We start from the raw sequence: 22,013 nt of genomic DNA, 5'->3' as shown, positions 1-22,013 counted from the left end.
TTCCTTTGCCCTATTATCATCAAACCTTCCCCCACTAACAAAAGTTCCCATTTAGTCATAATATTTGTCATGTAAATTATTAGAACAGACTTCTTAAATGTGCTTTAATCTCAAGTTAGAAAAGCAACACCTGCAAAATATTTAGAGAAAAAGTACCATTTATTTACCCATACACAGTATGTAAAGACTCAAGATGTCTTCCTTAACCATCCCTTTGTCATTTTATATAATTTCTTCATACTGTAAGTGAAAGATTTCTTTGCTCCTAAAAAAAAAAAAAAAAACAAACAGAGACAAAACCCAGGAAAAAAACCCACAACATTTAGGAAGGCTAACTTAGTATTCAAGTTGTTACTACATTAAGTAAATTACTTTCTTGGAAGAATGACAACCTAATCCATCAGGCAGACATGCAAATCGCCTTGTAACGTTTATAACACGGTTGTAACGACACACACAAATACTTTCAATAGTATCAAGGCATGCAAAACAGAATAGGTTCATTCTGAAGGCCTGACAGTGTTGCATACAAGCATATAGAAACAATGACCATCTTAACTAGTTCAAAGGGAAATTTCTAATGTACATCATTGTTCCTAAATGCCAAACATAGAAAAGCTATTAAACCACCTGTGTCTACTACGGATGCTTTGCAAGCCCTTTGTTTTCTACTGCTCAGTAGTGTGTCTACCTGAGTAGGACTGTACTGAGGCCTGGTGATGGTCACCAGCAACCCAACTGGCTATATTCTGCAGCAGGACACCAAGGCAGGACTATTAGAGTAGTACAAGCTGTTACAGTGTGCAGGTTCATTAGCTACCACATATGTAATAAGGATCTAGTGGTCAAAGCATTTCAGCTCTTGAAGCAGAAGTCCACCACCAGATTCTGTTGAATAAATTATGTCTAATCATCAAGAACCACAGCTATATCCAAAGCTGTGCAGCCAAAATTCTGCTAAAGGGATAAAGGGGAAAGAGAGAAAGGTGTCAGCCAGGAGAAGAGAACAGTCTGCTCAAGGAAGGCGAGCAAACTCTGCATGACTGGCAGGCAGCAAGCTTTACACTTCCATATCCTACTTTACCCATTTCTTCTGCTAATCAGATATTAGTTAGCCTCATTTCACGCTATACACAAGGCACGAGGTTGCCTTGTTGTAGACAGGCAGAGGAGGTGCCTAGGGATACAGTTTTGTAGAGGACAAGTACAGTTGCACTCAACCTCAAAAAGTCTTTTCCAACCTAGTGATTCTGTAGATCATTTCTACAGAGTCAGAAGTGAGAAGCATCAAACTGATGACCCTTGATTGAACGCAGTCAAACACTGCACACCACCAGCAGCTTTCCAGGACAAACAGCCCCAGAGCATTGCTGTGCAAAGGCCTGTGAATTAAAAATGAGAATGTTTTTCTCACAGGAAATGTGCTGCTTACTGCTGAGGTGGAAATCTGTTCTGGTTCAAACAAGTTGCAGAGTACATTATAACCTCCTTGAATACTTCGTTATTGCCTCATCCTAACTAATGGCAGCTACCATTTCATCACCGAGACAACAGCACATCTGCAAGAGAGTAAAACCACTCAACTTGCATAATGAAATGACATCTGTGTCCTTAGGCAAAAAGCTGTATTACTGAAATGATGTAAAACCAGATTAATAAGGCATATACCCAGGTGAACTGAATGGAGCACAAATAACAAGATGATGACATACAGCTATAATTTGGCAGCATTGACATTATCAGAAGTATACCATGGGCACCAGTGTGAACACCCTGTCACAGGGATGTTGTCTGGACTGAAACTGGTTCAGAGTAACTTGCCTGTCACTTGTTTATAACAAGCTTCATATGAAGCTAGAATAGCTGTCATATGCTATCATCGTCCTGTAGTAGCCCACAAGTAGTGAACTCCAGTAAACACTACTATGGGAGGCCTATAATGAAGGAAGGCATTTCTAACTTTTCATAAAGACACAGAAGGATTTTGCAGCAGTCATTGCCTCCAAGCTTTTACAAGTTTTGGATATGACAGCTCTGAGGATGACTCCCACACAAGGTATACAGTGCACCCTTAAACACTTTCCAAAGTTCTACCAAAGATGTGTGTTCTCTTGTAGACCTGGAGTAAAAAAAAGACAGACACAACCTCTTGCTTGGTTTAGTCATCTAGCATTTGGAAACCTAAAACCAAAATATTGTTAGTCTTGGCATTTCAGTGGGCCTCTGAGATCCTAGCCAGTGGAGCTACTTATTTTTCCTCCTTTTTTTGATTAAAAAACCACCCCTAAAAAAACCCAAACCCAACATAAAACAGAGTGCCTTTTCAGATTACAACGAAGTCTAATCACACCCTTAAATTCAAAACTGAAAATGCAAGTTTTTAATGCTGCACAAAAAGCTTTGATTCCAACACTTTCATGCACAGATTAAGTAGTATTGTACACTATGCTTACTACAATCTTTCATATGTTTATTTAATAGAACACTGTTTACAAGACTGACTACAAGTACACAAAAGCAATTCAGCCAAAAGTCACACATATGACACAGCAGAACACAAGGAAAGATCTTTCAGAACAAGTGAGCAACTTAGACCCAGGTTTAGTCCACCACAGCACATACTTTTGGGTGGGAAAAAAAGAAGGGTGTGGTAACATTTCATTTTTAAAGGACCACAGAAAGTAATCGAATGAGGATCAAATACTTTAAGTAAAAGATGCATTCAGTATTAGTGGTCTAGAGTCACAAGAAGTCAAATGAGAGAGCAGCAGTAAGGAAAAAGGGCATACTCTATTTCTGAAGCAATGTAATGGAAAGTAAAAAGCCTATCACAACAAATACACTGCACCTTATTACTTTTGTACTTCCTGTGTCTCTAACTGCAATTCAAAGAAACTCAACTTCACCTTTTGCAAAGAATCATCCACACATATATTTTCAACCATGTGCATCCCATATATAAGCTCAGAGTTTTCTATATTTAACAGGTTCTTGCCCAAAGCAAGCACACTAGCAGTCACAATGGGCTTTTCCTTGCAGTGTCTGAAGAAATACTTAAATTTTCAAGCGCCTCACAGAGCTGCATTAAAATTGCACACAGCATTAAGAATTCCAGTTGCAGAACACGGCCAGGCTGAGCTCAGGCACAGCACATAAATGAAAGAAGTGGTTCAAACCCCCAAAGTTAAAACTATGTAGCTGTACAACTTAGAAAATCACTGTCTGATCTCCGAGGTACTATACAGCCCCTCGAATACCAAAATAGCTCTGCCAGAATTGATGTTGTTCTGCCTTTCCAACGCAGGCGGTGTACTTCTGGAAGCAGAGTATAAGCATGTGGCAAACCAAAAGTAACACAGCTGATCCAGCCCTGCATACAGTAATTAACTGCACTGGCACCGCAGCCAGCAAGTCATCTTGTTCTGAGCTTGCCAACCTACTCAACCTCTTGCAGCAGCCCAACATAAAGAATATTTTTCTCCTTTATATTTTTCTGCTTCATATTTTTCCCCCGCAGGAAGCAGTCTGCTGAACTCCACCCACTAGAGCCTTATGTAATAAGATGCTTACATTTCTGCCCTAGTACATCGTGCTACAAAGCAAAAAACAGGTTTATACATACAGCTGATTTCTTAAAGCAGCCCTCAGGGTGATGAGTCACATCTGTAGTAAATGTTAATGGTTGTAATTATGGCTCAGTCTCAGAATCCAAAGCAGTTGGACCACATGAAACTGCCTCTCTACTTTAGCTATGAATCCATGACTTGGTGGTTCCACCTCCCCTTTAGATTTTTCCACTATATGATACAGAAAAAAGACCTAATGCACATGGAATCAAGACCACAAAATTTCAGTGTAAATTTAAGTTCTATCTGGTTTTACTTAATGATCCATATTCAGTTTTTAGGAACTGTTAGTGTGATAAGAGAGTAACTAGGCTATTCGGCCCCCAAAGTTTCCCAGTAAGCCTGGCTGTAGTAGTCTTTATTTCCTTTTTGAAAGAAAGAGTAGTGCATATACTGCTGAGAAGCTGTCCTGTGGAGGCAAATAGTTGCATATTTTTAGTGTACTGTGCACAGACACATGCAAGCTTTTTACATGTATTCACAGGGAAGGGCCGTGGTATGCGGTATCTGCCCAGGCAGCTGATCAAGACAGCAGTTACCACAAATCTACAGACTCTTTGATAGGTAAAATTTGTATTACAGTTTAAAAAAATAATCCCCGAAGACACAGTATACTAATATCCCAGTTCTAAGAAAACACGTTACTCAGAGCAGCTACAAGCATTTGTGCTAACTTAAAAATATCTTGAACAATTGCTTTAACTGATGATTTACAATCATGGGATTGTTTAGGTTGGAAAAGACCTTTGTAGATCATCTAGTCCAACCATTACCCTAGCACTGACAAGGCAGACAACTAAACCACGTCCCCGAGCACCACTTCTACACATCTTTTAAATACCTCCAGGGATGGCGACTCAACCAGTTCCCTGGGCAACCTGTCCCAGTGCTCGATAACCCTTCTGGTGAAGAACTTTTAATTCATAGTGTTTTATTTACAAAAGATTTTCAAGGCTTGCAGCATTCCTCTAGTAAGATACAAAGAACAAATCTAAGCTGCAGAAATATCAACATCTCCTTCAGAGGAGCTAAATATAAGAACTTCAGAGTTAGTTCCCAAAGACCAGGCAGACTCTGCCTATGTGGGAAAATAGATCAAGTGACAGTGCCACCTCTAATGGGAAACAGAGAGACAATCTCACCACAGGCTCAAAGAAATACAGGCACATTTTCAAAACCTAAATAGGGCATTTAACAACAAACAAAAACATAGAGCTCGAGCTCAACTTTAAAACCACGCTGGCAGAGAAAGATGAAAAAAGTTCTCTTAAATGGGTTGAAATTCTTTATTTTGCTTGTGCTCCTTGCCAATAATGTTAATACACAGCATGCCATCTCAGCAACAACTATTCCTGATTTTAAGTCTAATTTAGAATCATGCTGTACACTGGACTACCATGCTACAGAGCAGAGACTAAGCCTTTCACTCTTTTTTTGGTGTTCATGTTAAGATAAAACAATCAGCTAGATAAATGATTTTGTGTCCCCCATTACATTTCAAAAAGAACGATGGCCATGTCATGAAAACTAATTCTTTTGCAAGCAGACATAGGACAGAAGTACTTGTACAGCTACTAGGAACAGCAAGAAAAATAACCATAACTTATTTAATGGAACCACTGATTTCACAAACATCTTTCATATTTATCTGTATCTTCTGTTCTTAATAAAAGCACTGCAGAAAGACAGAGCCAGAATAATTTTCCTGAAGTCTCTACTAGAAAGTGAGAAAATAGGTCTTAGGGGAACAGAAATTTGACAAGATTTGGTGAAAGAATGAAGAAATACAGCATCCTTAAGGATTACATTTAGAAGCTCAACACTTTCCTGTGATATATATTCCTTGCATGTGTCAAGCAAATGCTTTCTATGTGGGCATCACACTGTATTATCCATGCAGAGTATCTCAGCTAATATTTATATAAGAGCCCTGGGAAATTGCAAAGCAAGGTGAACAGCATTAATGCCTGCCCCCCAGTGACACATTTTTTAAATTAAGAAACTGTGATTGGGACAAAGTCTTCATTTGAAGATACAGCAAGATTTAACATAAATTCAATCATAAATATTGGGAGAAAAGTATGTTAAAAAACCCAACAAACCACCAGGCAAAAAATTTCTACTAAAGAGCTCCTAAACCTATCCCTTCTAGCTCCAGGGAAGCTCAAAGATGATAAAGCATCACAAGTAAGGCCCATGCACAGGCTGGTCAGACGATGCCTACATGAGCAAGGGAGGCAACTCTCATTTTACGTGCAGTGATACACGTTACAGACCCAGTCCTGATCCCAACTGAAGCAGTAGGACTCCCCTTGTCCAGCCAGGGTGGCCGGCACAGTGATTCTAAGGAAGGTCAGCTCTAAAGAGAAACTTTGCATTCACTAAACACCATTCAGAGGTTAGGAAATGCCAGAAACAGTCCTTTCCCAAATCCACCTCATTATCCTCAGCAAATAAGCAGTAAGTAACCCCCAAAGGATTCATCCTGAATTCTGTACCTAACGGTTTTGGACAGATGCTGGCAGAAACTCATAAATGTAGTTGATACACCAAACTAAATCTCCCAAGCCACACTCCAATTTGGTTTGTGTTTGAGGAAAAGGATCACAAAAGCTTTGCTCTACATGAATCAAATCTACAAAATCTACATTTTGTTTTAAAAATAATAAAAAAACCCCACCAAAACAGAAGCCCATACTACATAAAAACCCAAAAGCATTAAGCCAAAGGGAAGAAATAGCATTTCATAAATACCTAGTTTCAGATGCATGAAACAAACAAGTTAAAAATTACAAATTCTACTAGAAGATGCATTCGTGTCTCCCAAAAGTCCTATTAACAGCATAGGATTTAAGTGATTTACTGCATGACACACAAAAGGAGATAATGACTCCCAGAGGTGATTTACTGTCTATCAGGACAGAAGGAAAGCATAAATAAGCTGACAAATCCTAACTACTTTTATTCACACTCTTGCAGTCCAGTTGCACAGAGTTTTGCCTCATGGGTCAGTCCAGCTGCTAGCTTTCACAAGCACTGAATTCAGGATAACAACACTGTCTTTGGCCCTCCCCTCCAATTACTTTGCTCTACAAAATCTACTCTGCAGGGATTTAAAAAGAGACAGGTTACAAGTTCATCTTTCAAAAAGAGTCTTGTCGCAGTAGAGAATGTCTTGATCACCAGCAGGTAATTTTGACAACAAATCCTAAACGAAAAAGCTCACCTCCTTGGTTGGAAAACTTGTACTGGAAACTCACACCTGCAATACGCCTAACTCATAGAAAACAAAAAATTTGCTTTTCTGAGTTACAACCTTCATCTCCTCCAGCTTCTAAACAAATTTAGGCAATAGTTTGGTTATACTTCTTCCAGTTAATAGAACTAAACTATTAACAGAAGCATGTAACACATACAACTGTCCTTGCTTATTTGATTCAGCAGACTACTAATGGTCCTGGAACACTGCAACTTGTGTTTATCTACATGGAGATAGGAAGTATAATATGGAGCCACAAACTTTAGTACTAAATGGGAAGGGAACAGCAGCTGTAGAAGTTTGGATAATGATTCTTTAGCATGAAACTATAAAGCTGCTTTTAAAACCAGTAATGGCATCTTTTGTTTGTAACTGATTTTGTGGAATTAGGAATAGGTATGAATGAGTTGAGAAAATGATTTGAGAAACTTCAGGCAAGCAGTAAAGAGTTTTCACTTTGCAGGAAGGCAAGGCTAGTTCCTGATCAGTTTTAAGTAAAGGCTCAGGTCTTAAGTTGTTTTGTTTTTTTTAAACTGAGCTGCAGTGCTTTCAGCTTGTTACAATGTAAACATCAGGACACCTTAAAGTTACATTTATTTCAGAACTCAGAAAACAGGATGAAGTTCCAGCTTTGTTACTGGCAGTAACTTTGATTCAGTTAAGGTGTCTTTGATAACTGAAAAGCATCCCTAGTTTTCCCATCTTTCTACACAAGCAAGTCCTTTTTTCCTTTCTACACCTTCTCTCCCATTGACTTTGTAATACTCTTTTTCTAAAAGTAATTAATTTTGAAGAACAAGTTACAGTAATCTCCAGTGTTCACCAAGTACAGGCTCAGTTTGGAATACACGATGTCTTAAAATACACATTTGTCTTCTGAGCCTGACAAAAACACTGGATCATGTCAAAGTCCTCCCTCAAAACTCACCCCCTACTTGATTTTATGATGAAATAACCTTATAGCCTATGTAACACACAATTACTATGTGCTGTTCACTCAGGAATCTGCTCATGTGTAGAAAGCCAGAGTGAATGATAAAGTTATTTTTCCCATATTTTAATATAAAAAGAGCAGAACTAGTTGTTATCAATCAAATCTGGTCCACGTATAAACCAAAACTGAAGTCAGAAGTCTTTTTTTTGTTACTTTTGGGGGGTTTGCTCGTTTAAGTGTCATATAGACTCCAGATCCTTTTAACATTTTACAATTTCTTAATAGTTATATGAAGCTTTAAATATTACTTTTATTCTCCAGGGGCTTTTAATTAGACTTCCACAATGTTTACTCTTTAAACTCTCATAACAAGTCAGTTTGGGGCCCTATAATTTTTACTTTGTGAAATCAGAAAGCCTGTGTTGATAGAAATCACACACATTCTTACCAGCTGTTAGTATGGTTTTAGCACTCTGCACTATACTGGAAGATCTCACAATTCCCGAAATGCCTGCAGACAGAAGAGAGCACAGATGTTACCCATCTCAACACTTTCATGGGATTTCTTTTTTTTTTAATCCTTCAACATACACAAAAAAGTTAAATATTTTTTCAGTTATACAATCAAGCCAACCTGCAATTAAAACATACATTTAAGCTGAGAAAGTTTCTGCTCTGATTTGTCATACTAATTGAAAATATTCTGAGCTATCTTAAATTATTTATATATAACATGCAAAAATCCCCCAAATCAGTATTTAAATAGATAACCAGTAGGAATTGATCAGATTAATTCATTCAGCATTCCTATTATTTCTCTAAGACAATTAAACACAAAGGATTCAGAGTTGTTTGATTTAAGTGCTGGCCTATTAACTTTCTAGAGCAGAACAAATTGTACACATTGTTTACTTCAATATGAAATTGGGATTTTGCACTTCTCTGATGAAGTAGAGATGCCCATCTTGTGCACTGGCGGCTTTTTTTGGCTGTTTTTAATGATCAGCTTTTGGAGGTAAGGGTAGTTTACAACTTTGCACTCTGGCACAGTCAGTCCCCACTGGCCAATGGTTCTTAGGCATTAACAGAACAGTATGTAAAGTGTTAATACTTTTAAAAGAAGTTTTATCTGTTCTAACACACACACACAAGCATACTGACAAATGCCGAACAAAACCACTGTACACTGCTAAATGCTTAACAAAGTAGAAATGCAGCAAACTGAAAGACACCCTTCTGCATTAACCGGACTGTAAAATATCATTTCAAATACTGCTTTTACATCCTTCTTTCAAAGCTACTTCTATAATGAAGAACAAAGCTAGGGAAATCCATTAATAAGTAAAAGGGATACAATATTCCACTGCAAAGTAATTTTTAGGGGTAGGGGTGAGGCAAGGAAGGGAACAAATCATGTTGAGCTAGTAAAGTACCTAGGGACAATGCAATTCAACTTGAGTAATAAGCAATGACTTGCCTTGTCCTTTACCCAGATTCTTGAATTAGGAAAGTCTTTTGACCACAAAAGCAAAAGAGGGGCTTTCATTTGTTTCTCCCAAGAATATTAACTGCTTAAGACTAGTTCTATCCAACGTTTTGATACTGAACTGCTGTCCCACCGTGCAGTCTGCAGTCCCAGCCATGCCTGCAGCACGCTACACAGCCAGAACTCAAGCACACTTCGCTCAGGGTGCGCTTGGAGCTCTAACACTATATGCAGCTCACAGCCACCGCAACTCCTGCTCCTGGAGTCACCTATTATCACACTACTGTTGCAGTCCAGTCACAGCAGCACAAAAGCTACCATTAAGTGACATGAAAGTTGGACACCTTGATGTCCAGGTGCAATTCATCCAATACTGTCAGTGAAGAACTGCAACTCTCGGAAACTTTATTTCCTCACACACAACTCCACCATGGAAGTGCTCCCACAGCAGCTGGCTGGGGTCCAGTGGCTCTTGTGCAGCTACACATTTTTCACTGTGCTCAAGGAGCTTGTAGAATTGTTCACCTGAAGCCAAGATGTGTCAAGTTCTTCAAAGATGTAAAGAACTCTTCAAATACTAAACCTTATCATTTTTCTGCAAAATAATAACATATTGATGTGTGCAGGATAAGCTTTAACTTACTCATACATTATCTTGCCTCAGAGAAGCTACCTGATGATGTAAAACACCTCAACCTTTTTCCTCAAAGCTCCAGGTCTCTACCAGAGCTCATCTATCTGGACCAGCTATGAAAACTAGGAAAAGTACTGCCAGCAAGCTAGAAAATTTAATGTAGCATTGCAATGTGTATCTTGTAGGATCCAGAGTATAGGATTTAAATGAAGTTATGCCAGCCAATGAAATCCTCAAGGTGTAGCATCCCAGAGTTACACAGTCTAAGCAGACCACACTAATTCCTAAAGACTTCTTTTTTTTAGCATTCAAACCCTACCTTTCTGTATCAGTAGGAATGCTACTCGCTAGGATTTCAGAGAACTTGTCTGCAATCAAATAAATCCAAACCTGTACTTTTAGGGTACAGACAAACCTCTTACTTTTGTCTTCCTTCTGCCTAAATCATCCTTCTGAACTCACAGAACAGGTATAATAGGTCTATCATATCTTAAAGGAGATGGCAGACACTGATCTAGGCCTACCTTGATGTACCACAAATCCACAGTCAGGGTCATGGGCAACTTGCAGTAAAATTTCTTCCACATCCCTGTTTTTTCCAGGAGGGTCTACCAGAGAAGTTATCTTTTGTTGCAGAGTCCTTGGCAAAGCCATTAGTTGTGCAAATTGACCTTCTGGACTTTTATCAATCTGAATTTTATAAGAAAGAAGACAGTAAAAGCATTCAAGTGTTAATGAAGTACATTATCTTTTCTTCAAAGAAGTCAGGAAAGTTTTCTGTCTGTCTTTGACTACTGGTAAACATCACAAAGAACACAATCCATTACAATGGTAAAAGTCATTGACTGTGCTAATGAAAACTTCCCAAGCACTGGAAAAGGCAGTATCTCAGTTCTGAGCCTGAAGAATAATTTGACACAAAGATGTTCATTTTTATCCAAGGGAAGACTAACATGCACACATGATATCGTTGCCTCTGCAGACAACTGTTCATTGAAACTGTAGCATTTTTTGCTGTATCCAATTTCCTTTGGAAACCTAAGTACACTACAATGAAAAGGTTCCCAAAAGACCACTTAGCTCAGTTTCTTCTGCCTGAATATAATCAAACTATACACACACTCATTTCAAGTTTAGTTTGAAAAACATTTTCTCTGCTTTAAACTCAAACAACATCTGGTTTGTATAATACGAAGGAAACATTCGTTCCCATTTTACAATCTAAATCAGCAATTCGATGACCCTTTTTTGAATACAACAATTTCTGAATACCAACACGCAGGCCTGTGCACATTTACACAAAATGTAAGCACAAGCACCGAAAAATGCATCGTGGAGCAGATCCCCCCAAAACTGCAGGAAAATATGAAGAGCTCAATTCCTCCCACACAACTTTTTAGACAGATCATGGAGACATCAGACAGGAGTCTAGCTGCCCTATAGACACACACCCTTTAGTCAATAGGGAGAAAATGATATCCAGATGAATCACCCACCAACTACTGAGGGAGCCGACAATGAGCAGGCTCTTCGCATTATGTGGGAGGAATCCACGCCTGAACCAGAACTGTAAGAACGAGCGTCTGCCTTCAATTGTTTCTGAGGAATCTTTTAAGAAAGAATTTTCTCTGTAACTCTAAAAATGTATATTTGGAGAAAGGGTTTCTATTCTGCATTAAACAACACTCCTGATAGCAGTTATCCTCGTCAGTCTAGAGAGTAACCGCCAATAACCAGACCAAGCTGCGAGAAATAAAGTACCAGAGCACTTCACACAAAATGAACATCAAAACAATGGCATTTAATCAACAACCCCAATGACTGAAGGAATTAATGTACACATTTATTATGAGCAATTTATCTGTAGTATGTTACCAGGATTTGTTTAACGGTAACACAACAAGGTGCAGCATTATTCTAGCTACCCATTTACTTGGAGAATGCATTACTGTTTCTATTCAAAAATCATTTAAATACTTCTTCCACTGAACTCTTCAAAAGCAAATTGATAAGAAAAACATGGAGACAGCTGCAGTATAATACAGAGTCGCCCACGCTGTATTCCAAAACGTTGCAGTAAAATTGTACTCAAGCTTGCTTATATCTGTACTTCAGTTTCTAACAAAGACGCATCTAAAAGGGGGCATTTGTGTGATAATGACCTGGGTGACTTGAGGATAAAGAGACACCCATGTCCATGAGACAATCCATGCTACTTGTAACTTCAGGTTGAAGTATCACACTCCACACACAGACCTGCATTTTACAAGAAGAAAAACTGCTATTAGACCTGGACTGTGGCATCTCTCCCCTAACTGCAGTGCTAACAGTTATCCCTTAGGCCAGAAAGATAGAATTCAAGATGCCAGTCATTTTGGGTAACTGCTTCCCAAATACTAGGAAAAAATTGGTTTAGTATGGATATTTAAAGGCAATGCCAGAGTTTCATTTGGGTTTAGATCAACTGATCTTCATAACTACCAATCTAGGGTTTTTTCTTTTGTGAGATGCAGTGTTTGATTGCAAAGTTCCACCTCTATGTTACCACCTAACCTTTTAACACAAACCATATGTTTATTCCTCGCTTCCTAGACTGTTGTTTCCATATGGCAGTCATTAGAACACACTTCTAAAATGATCTTCTCTTGTTCCCTTGCTAGGGCTCTAGCTCCACACCCCTGCTCAAAGAAAATGAACAGTAGTTACTACATATGCAGAGACCGGTATTTAAGGCAAGTTGTCTGGCTGCAGAATTAACTAAACAACAGAAACATAACAAATCACAAGTACAGTCACTACAACTGCTCGCCTTGGTGTATGGCATAATTCTTGCCTTCTGTCAATGTGATAAAGCACTTCCACTTGCTTGTTTTAAAAATGTTTTGAAGAACACTTGCCTCTAGCCTTCCCAGATGGTGCTTATATACCACTTGAGGGCAGTCCTGTAATATGTTACTGTACAGCTTCTGAAAATGGGGAACATTAGGTTTCACTATGTTCTGCACTTTCGATCTGTCTTCTCCTATTACCATTCTGAAATCACCTAGTCAAGGGAAAAAAAATTAATTCATTAGGAAAAAAACAGACCTCAAGGAAAACATAACAGAAACCAACATTGTACAAAGCTGCAATCTAAACCTATATTCTTAAATTCCACCAATGCCTATGAAACCTACAATAAGGTTCACTTTCTAAGAGTCAAAAATGCTAGTAAAAACCCTCAAGCACAGAAAATAAGATTCAGAATTGTTATGTGGCCTCTGATATGCTGTAGCATCATCAACTAACGTGTCCACATTTTCTCTTCGACAACCAAAAATGCTAGTTATCAAGTTCAGCCTCAAAAGCGGCAGTAACACAGTTCTGTTCTCTGTAACCATACATCAGTTTCAAAAGATTACTGAACAGACTGACCAGCCCCGATACTTTGTACCTTGAAACAAAGAACCAAAGTTTTCCAATATCAAAAGAAAATAATTTGCATTGTCTCTGCACTTCAAGGGCAGTACCTGAAGTACAGTAATGGCAGTAAGATCACAGTATCACCTTTTCTTGTTAGCCAATATGTTTTGTTAGTAATTACAAAAAGCAATTCCTTTTAACACCATTGTTACATTACTGACCTGTACGCTTCCTTTTACCATACATTACTGGAAAGTTTCACAGAGAGTATGTGAACAGTCAGCCTGTAAAAAACAATTCATCCACCTCTGTTGGGTACTACACTGGTAGCTTCCAGGATTACCAACTGGGAGTTAGAAGCAGCCCATGACCATCAAACAAAATGCTATCAATCACCCACACTTAGTTGTTCCTAAATCAAGCAGTTATAAGAAGCTTTGGTTATGTACCTATACCTATTTTGTATGAATAGGTATAATTAGTCTTTCCAAGCTGTCAGGCAACACAGCATTAAAATGCAGTTGTTGGAGCATGCAGCAGCATAGGCCCAGAGCAACAGGGCAGATGACTTGTACCACAGTACAAGTGTCATGTATAATAACTCCCAAACACAGCTTTTCTCCACAGCAACTTTAGACACCATATACTAACCAGAATAGGAGAGTCCTGCAATCTGCATATAGAGATCTTCTTCAGAGAAACTTTCTGGTAACATGAGAAAGGCTGCTGTGACTGCACTCTTCAGATTGCTGACAAGAGCAGCTTGCAGCTTGCTATTCTCACTCTGTGTCAGTATTTTCACCTAAAAAAGCAGAGTCATTGGAAGCAAGACTTCAGGGAAGTACTACTGAAAATGGAGCTAGAAGCATTACTCAATCTAGCATGAAAAATGAGGAATTTAAGATTAGATCCTATGATTATGGTACAGTAAAGACCACAGCATTCCCTTCGGTTTACACAGTGGCAGAGATAGGAACATCTTTTCAAGAATTTACAGCCTGCTACAAAAGAAGGGTCAGAACAAACACATTCAGAACTACTGTAAGCAACAGCCATTAACTACTCTCTGAAGACCTATTCACCTTTACATATTAAGGAATTTCAGATTAATCAAAACAGTAAATACAGATGTATCAACAGAAATATTTCATATGCAATTATGCGGTAAGAAAACAAAAAGCCCACTGTCCCACAGAGAATGGAATACCAGAGAGAGAGTTCAGTGTTTCTACTCATTTTCATTCTATTTTAATAGAGGACTTGTCTGTAACACACTACAGGTGGTTTCTTAGACATTAGTTGTCCTCCTAGAAGAAGCAGGGCTTTATTTTGCACTTTGCACAAGCAAACTGTGATCTCAATGGGAACATCACGTATACATGAAGAACAGACCTCTGAACCTGAGGGCTTCTACGTGTCACAGTTTATTTTAAGCAAGTTATGAACAAATGCATCCAACTTGCTTCTTCTCCTCAAAAGCCCATTCACACATAAGTGAGTTGCAGCATTACTTGAAATTCTGCCCCCACATACAACCTGCAACAGCTAAGGTATCCTTTCAAGTTAACTATTTTCCTTTATGAACGCAATTACTCTGCTAATGAAGGAAGAAAAAAATGAGCTAACAGAGATTCAGTAAAGTATGAAAATCAAACACATCTGCTACACAAAATTCTTCTTACAGAAAGGACATTGACAAAGCAACGTGATGGCTGGGCAATGCTACATTCAGAACATACACATGGTGAAATCTTTCAATGGACTCAACCCAGAACAATATCTGACTTTGATACGATGGTGAATGCAACAGTATACAGGCTGCTTGTTCCAGTCATTCCACACTAAATCCTAACTTCTGCAAATTACTTTGCAATTTTTAGCACTAAGGGGAAAGACATTAAAATGCAGTACCTTCGTCTGCCCAGAGTACACTTTATTCCCTTGAAAACATGAGAAAAATTTACTGGATGCATACAGACTTGCTCAGACAGGATCCAATAAACAAGGCAGATAAATTAATATTTAAAATCTCATCAACTAATTCACTTCTATTTACTTTCATAACTCACTGCTACAAGGAAGCTCTAAAGAAAGACAGAAGAGACATCTGTGGCACCTCAACCAGTCTCACAAACTGCTTCCACCTTAGGCTAGTCCTGGAAATAACAGCAAGTTACGGCCATGTTTTCAGAACTTCATAGATGCCACCTTTTAAGACATGAAACTCAGCAGACATGCTATTCCTTCTCATGTAACAGCAGAAGTTGCTTTAATGAAGTAAAAGGGAAAAACTCCTTTGCTAAAAATACTCCCCAATGTAAACCAGTATTTTTTCAAAAAGTAACATGCCAGGTTTCAGATCTGGAACCCCTGAACCACTGCAGTAGCAATACCATTTACAAACAAATTGAAACAGCTCAGAAAGGAAGACGAAGTTATGACCGAGGTATGACAAGGATGAATGTCAATACTTGGGGAAATCTGAAAGAAAACCAAAAGTTAAGGAAGGTTTTTTTCTGTAGTACAGAGAACTTCTGTGATACAGTACCCAAGTTCTGATGGTAAGGCAAAAGAAGCAGCCAACTTATTCTGGTTTAACTGTATACACAGAATTCAGCTAATGAATTAAGTATTTTTAATGAGTAATTTCAATTTTAGAAATAGGTTTGACCCTCGGTCATCACAATATTTTCAAGTAGGAAATGTACTACCTTCACTGCTAGGAATCTCATATAAGAAACTGCAGGTGTGTGTAAACAAAAATACTTATAGACAAACAAAAGACACAAAGAAAATCTCATTATCGAATGGAAGGTGCTAAAAGCACTATTCCAGTTTGCCATTTAGCCACATCAATCACTGCTAAATATCATGATGATTCTTCCATTTTCTTTCAAAAAATGTTTTTGCACATTGTGACAATGGAAAAATTCTCTAAACAATTAAGTGGTCTGTCACTACGTCATGGGAATTTTTATAATACAAAACCCCTAAATGTCCCAAGAGCTTTCTAAAAATTACAAGATATTTCTATACACTATTCATACACCTCTATCTCACTTGACTTCAATTTATTAAACACTTCCTCCTCTCAGGGGTTTCCCTAAGATCCAGCAAATACAGCTGCTCATGCCAAAGCTATTAGTTATTCTTTATGTTTAACAAAAACTCAGTAAAATCCTCCTCTGAAAAGGAATTGTGTGTCACCTGGGCTTATTTTCTTTTCTACATTTTTTTTTCAGGAAACCTGGCAGTTATAGGGAATTTACAACTATGTATTTTTCAATATAATTAAAGGGTCATATAGCTGAGGACTGTTATAAAAGTTTTCATATTACGTGAAATTTAACACAAACAAAGCAGCCTGGGAAGAAAAGTTAGCATTTCTAAGTGGCAAATCCAAACTTCATCTATTCTGCCAAACATTCTTGAAAGATTACTTGGTCAAGGCACCCAGTTTAGAACAGAAACAAAACCTCCAGTGCAAGTTAAGCCAAGATTTTCAAGCCAGAGCAAATGTTTTAGCTCTTGTGCTAGAATAGCTTGGATATCTTTCAGAGTGACAGCTTCAGTTTTTCGGAACACCAGAAAGTCATCGAGTTCTTCCTCCTCTACACAAGAGCGAGGAGAAAATTCCCAAACAAACTGTTAAACAGTATTAGTCTGGCTTCAGCCAACTGTGGCTAAAACTAGCACAAATCGCAAACAGTATGCAAGATATTACAGCGTTTAAGAAAACAGACCTAAGCCTGTGTTCCCTCCAGAAGAGGCTTCTATAAGAAGGTCCTTTTGAGGACCTAGAAAAGACTACCAATTCTGGCTTCTCATGTAAATATGTACTCCCACCGATTCCAACCAAAAGATATAGAGCACAACTTATATATGCCAAAAAGACAAAACCTCCTAAAATTAATTAAAACAGCAGCAAATGCAATGACACTGAAAAGAAATATTCACCATTCATTGTTCATGTGAAATACAGAATTCTTCCTTTCAGGTATTTTTCTCAATGTAATAAGCTGCATTCTTTACAAAAGTAACAGTTGTTCTAACCTGTGTATTGTGCTATCATTTGTCTCTGAAGACAGAAAAAAACAGTAGCACTGAGACTATTCAAACTTTCACCCCAAGATTTTGGTTAAAAGCATAATTCACTTCTCTCCTAAGACTCCAACAGAGTTCTCTCCTAAGACTCCAACAGAGTTCTCTCCTAAGACTCCAACAGAGTTCTCTCCTAAGACTCCAACAGAGTTCTCTCCTAAGACTCCAACAGAGTTCTCTCCTAAGACTCCAACAGAGTTCTCTCCTTTCCACTCCTCCCCTCAAGAAATTTTAACTTAGTACTGCTGCCATCTGCTGAAAGCACTGAATCAGGCAGTCGTGCAAAAGCAGACTTCCTATTTTTTATGACACAAACATGGAAAAGAAAACCCAACATGCTTGAGACACGATATAGTCAGTTATACTTTAACAATACAACCAACTAGTGAGTAACCACACAGCAAAACAACTCTCATCTTTAGAGATTTCCATTATTTAACTGTGTTAAGTTTTGGTGACTTGTATCATTTGTTATAAAATGTAAATGTTATTTTAATATTAAAGGGACTTTGCATTAATATAGTCTAGTTGTTCCAAATTTATTACAGTTGGAGAAATGTGATGAATATACTTACCGTGAGGGGTTTTTTTTTCCAACATTCCACAGAATATCATTAAGGACTACATTTTATTTCCATTCAGAGAAATTAGATTATCCCTCTAGGACTAGATCCCTAAATCAGGGCAGATCATTTGCTCAGCACTGACCCATAGATCCTTAACAGTTGAAATTCTAACTACAACCAGTAATTTTCCAGCCCTGCAATTCCCTGCCTTTCAAGACAGATAACTGAACAGACCAACACTTACCGGCTTTTGTAGGCGTCCAGCAACATAGAGGGTTTTCCAGTGAAGTAAATCATCAATCAGAGTATCAGTACTAATTACACCATATTTTATCATCTGGAATAAAGCAGAATAAAGGCTTTTGAAAAGCTACATACCTACACCTTTTTCACTACATGAAACTTACTACTTACTCTGTCATTAATCCTAAGAAACATACACCTCCAATAAAAAACAGGGTGCATAATATTAGGAATATTTTACCTCCTGTGTTAATGGACACAGGTGGTAAAAATTAAATGCAAATTTAATTAAATGCAAACCTCTGAAGAAAAAAGGCACAAAATTCATCTCTAGAATCAAAGTTACAATGAAGTCACCCCAGCATCAATCACTAAAGCAATAAGCTTAATTCCCAAAGAAACCTAATTTAAGTGGACATTGACACTGAAGAGATCTGAACATTAAAATACAACTGTTCATAAAAAGACTTTGGAAAGGTTACAATCAGTTTTGTACCAGCCAAAAGTTAGAATAGGTGAATTAATCCACAGTATCGTGACACTGAAAACAGTCCAGAAATAGTGTTTCAGCAACCTATAAAAGCCCCCAACCCTAGACATTTATGGGTACCATTATTGGGGGATGGGGCATGCATCAGGGAGCTGCTTCTTTTGCTCTTTGATGTCAGAAAAAACAATAAATTGGGATTTTGTAGTTCAGTTTGTGTAATTGGAAAAAAGAACTTAGGGCAGACTGTTACCAATTTCCACTTCCTGAGTTCCCAAAGATTACCACCACAGCAAGGCAGCCTACTCTAGATAAAAGAACCATACACTGTGATACCACTGAGTCATTACAGCATGAGATAAGGGCATAAAGAGCCAAGAACCTAATCTATAGCAGAAATCATTGGTAATTCAAATCCAAAATTCCATTTTACATACAGGGAATGAGGTTTTAACCCCAAATATTTGCCTCATACCTATGTGTTTAAACATAACAATGTTTACAGCAATTTACTGCCATTATGTAACAGACAACTTTACCTCTTCAACTTTTTATGACAAATTCTAACACTTATCTAACACAACTGCAACCATGCATGCTCTGAGAAACTTCAGCTACATAGATACTGCTCACATAGCATTTTTCCATGCCTGTCCTTCATTTCACTTCCTACCTTTCTTAAAAGAACTGGCTTTCCCTATGTACAGATTGTCACCTCAGGGCAAAAGTTAATCAAAATCAACACCAAGACAGATACAGCATTTCCCTCCCTCAACTCCTATCTGCACTCCTCCTTACCAAACACAGCCTACACAGAGATGCAAGAGTAGGCCTTGCTGGACAAGTACTACTTACCTAGAATTATTAATTATACACAAGCTTCACAGGTCAAGATGTCAGCCATTAAACAGCACAGATGCTAATACCAACTTGCTATGTTAAATATTTGCATTGTGTGTCAAACAGTAAGAATCTACTTTGTTATTACGACACAGGCAGCTACTGAAATTAAGGCCCTGTTTCCTCATGATACACTTTGCAACTACCGGAACTGGCAGACAGCAAGTAATAAGGAATGTCAGTCCAGTTTCTGAAATGCTTTAGTTTTAAATTCCAAACATTACTTACACTTTAAAGCACAATAGCAGCTTTTTAATTAACTAGCTGTTTGTGAAAGTTATGAGGCATAAATATTGAAGACACTGAGTTACACATCAGTTACAATCTACGAGTCTTGCTTCCTGCACACAATTCTGCTCCAAGCTAATCATTTCAACACAACATACACAAATATTTGACTTAATGTACTCAAAATACTTGTACTTACCCTACCATCACATGGCACTAAAGTATTGTAGTAAATCCCTGCTCCGTAGCTCTGTATACTACTTATCTGTTTTGGCCCAAAAACTTTTAGGAAAGAATAGTGACTTCTGTTCTTTAACAAGTTCATCATATGCCAGGTTACAGAATCATCAACAGCAAACACGAAGTCCAGCATATTGTTCTATGGACAAGGAGAAAAATATCAATGTTTATATATCAGAAAGCATCCAGTGCTAATCATATTAAACTAAGATATACACAGTATTAAACTCTGAGCTAATAATTTTTAATGAGTAAAAAAAAAATCAAATACAATTTAAAGGTTCTGATAAAGTGGTATGTAGCAGATGGTCTAAAATTCTCCTGTCCTCTGGTTAAATGACCAACCTCCAACCCTCCAAAATGGGAGCACGTGATGAAATCTCCATCATCCCAGTACACAGCACAGTGTAACAGCTTGAACAGCTCACCAACGGGACTTTTGCTAATATATGAATCTGTGAACTGGGAAATGCAGGCAGACAAAAGCATCTGAGAGGTAGCAGGACGAAACTGCACTTCAAGTGTATTCATGTGCTTTTTTCAACAGAACTCCAAAGACTTGCAGTGTACGATGCATGTCCTGCTTCCTGAAGAAATCAGCTCACAGATTCCTTGTGCAGATAAGCTGGAACGTTACAGCTCATACCTACACCTAATATTTGGATTGACACTACTTCAAATTCATTAGGCCAGCTTCTCTCTGTGGGTTAACTGCTGCCCCCATCTTAACTCATCAGTTCGCAGCACTATAAAGACAGACCATTAGCCACCCTTTTCTCAGTGAGAGGATGAGATGCTGTGAGTGCTCCAAAACTCTTATTATTGCCTGATTTTCTCTTTTCAGAAAAATAACGTTTAAAGACGCATTTGTGGGGAGCGCCTAATAGGCAAGGCACAATGAGCAATACTGCCTGTGAACAGCTTCAAAGAGGTCAAGTACACAGACAGAAATATTTATTTCCACGCAGCCAAGAGCAGCACTCCAGCGTGGCCACTGTTTCTCCGAAGCTTCCCTCACACACCGCACCGCGAGCACCTCGGACAAGCTGCAACTCTTTTTTCACAGCTGGCAGGGAAGCAGCCGCGCGACACACAGGCCGCAGAGCTCAGGCACCACGCACAACCGCAACCCCACTGTGAGGGACGGCTCAGAGGCCGCCCGGGCAGTCGGCAGACCCCGGCGCTCTACCTCACCATGGCCCGAGGCACCCGCTGACTCGCGGTTTGATAACGGATCGAAGGCGGGAGGGGAGTTGGGGATGGGAGGTGTCGCCCCTTGTCGTGCCCAAGCCACAAGCGGGCCAGCACCAGGTAGCGCACCTCCACGCTGCAAAACCCAAGCACACGAGGCCCACGGCCACGGCAGCCCCCCCGCCTGCCCCGCCACACACACCGCGGCGGCTCGGGGGCAGCTCGGGAGGAGCCCGAGGGGCCGGACCAGGCCGGGCAGGGCGGAGCGCTCACCTCGCCGGGCCCATCCGAGGCCCCCGCCTGCCGGAAGACTCCGGACCCGTAGGCGAAGGCCAGACTAAGCTCCTGAGGAAAGTGCGCCAGAACCCGCCGAAACTTCACCGCCGAGCTCGACAGCACCGGCAGCGCCATGACGGCCGGAGGGCAGCCCCTGCCCGGCCACCTTCCCGCCGCGCCGCCCCTGCCCGCCCACCTCGTGAGACGGCGGCGCGGGGAAGAGCGGCCGCAAGAGGGAAGGGGCAGCGGCCACAGCGCCCTCTGCCGGTCGGCGGGAGAAGGGCGGGGCCCAGCTGCTTTCCCGCCTGCGGCCGTGGCGAGGCTGCCGCGGGTTGGCGCGCAGGCGCTGAGGCGGGGCCGCGGGAGCTGTCCTCAGGCGCGGAGCCCGCCGAGGCGTGCTAGACCTCGGCGATTGTGTCTTCCAGCCGGTAAGGCTCCTG

At 39.6% G+C, this 22,013-nt stretch overlaps 1 protein-coding gene across 1 annotated transcript; it reads right to left on the bottom strand.

Moving 5' to 3' along the window:
- Positions 1-188: 188 nt before the first annotated feature.
- Positions 189-21,708, bottom strand: TAMM41 (TAM41 mitochondrial translocator assembly and maintenance homolog; the record flags this gene model as incomplete). The annotated part of the gene is made up of 8 exons (XM_084269435.1): positions 189-265; positions 8,268-8,330; positions 10,464-10,629; positions 12,837-12,982; positions 13,993-14,143; positions 18,253-18,345; positions 20,066-20,245; positions 21,571-21,708. The coding sequence occupies 8 exons, from the start codon at positions 21,706-21,708 to the stop codon at positions 189-191; spliced, it is 1,014 nt and encodes a 337-aa protein (XP_084125561.1).
- Between the last annotated feature and the right edge of the window lie 305 nt (positions 21,709-22,013).

Source organism: Gallinula chloropus, assembly GCF_964237585.1.
Source record: "Gallinula chloropus genome assembly, chromosome: 12".
NCBI lineage: Eukaryota > Metazoa > Chordata > Aves > Gruiformes > Rallidae > Gallinula > Gallinula chloropus.
Note: the sequence above shows the minus strand (reverse complement) of the source record. Positions and strands in the feature narration are given on the sequence as shown.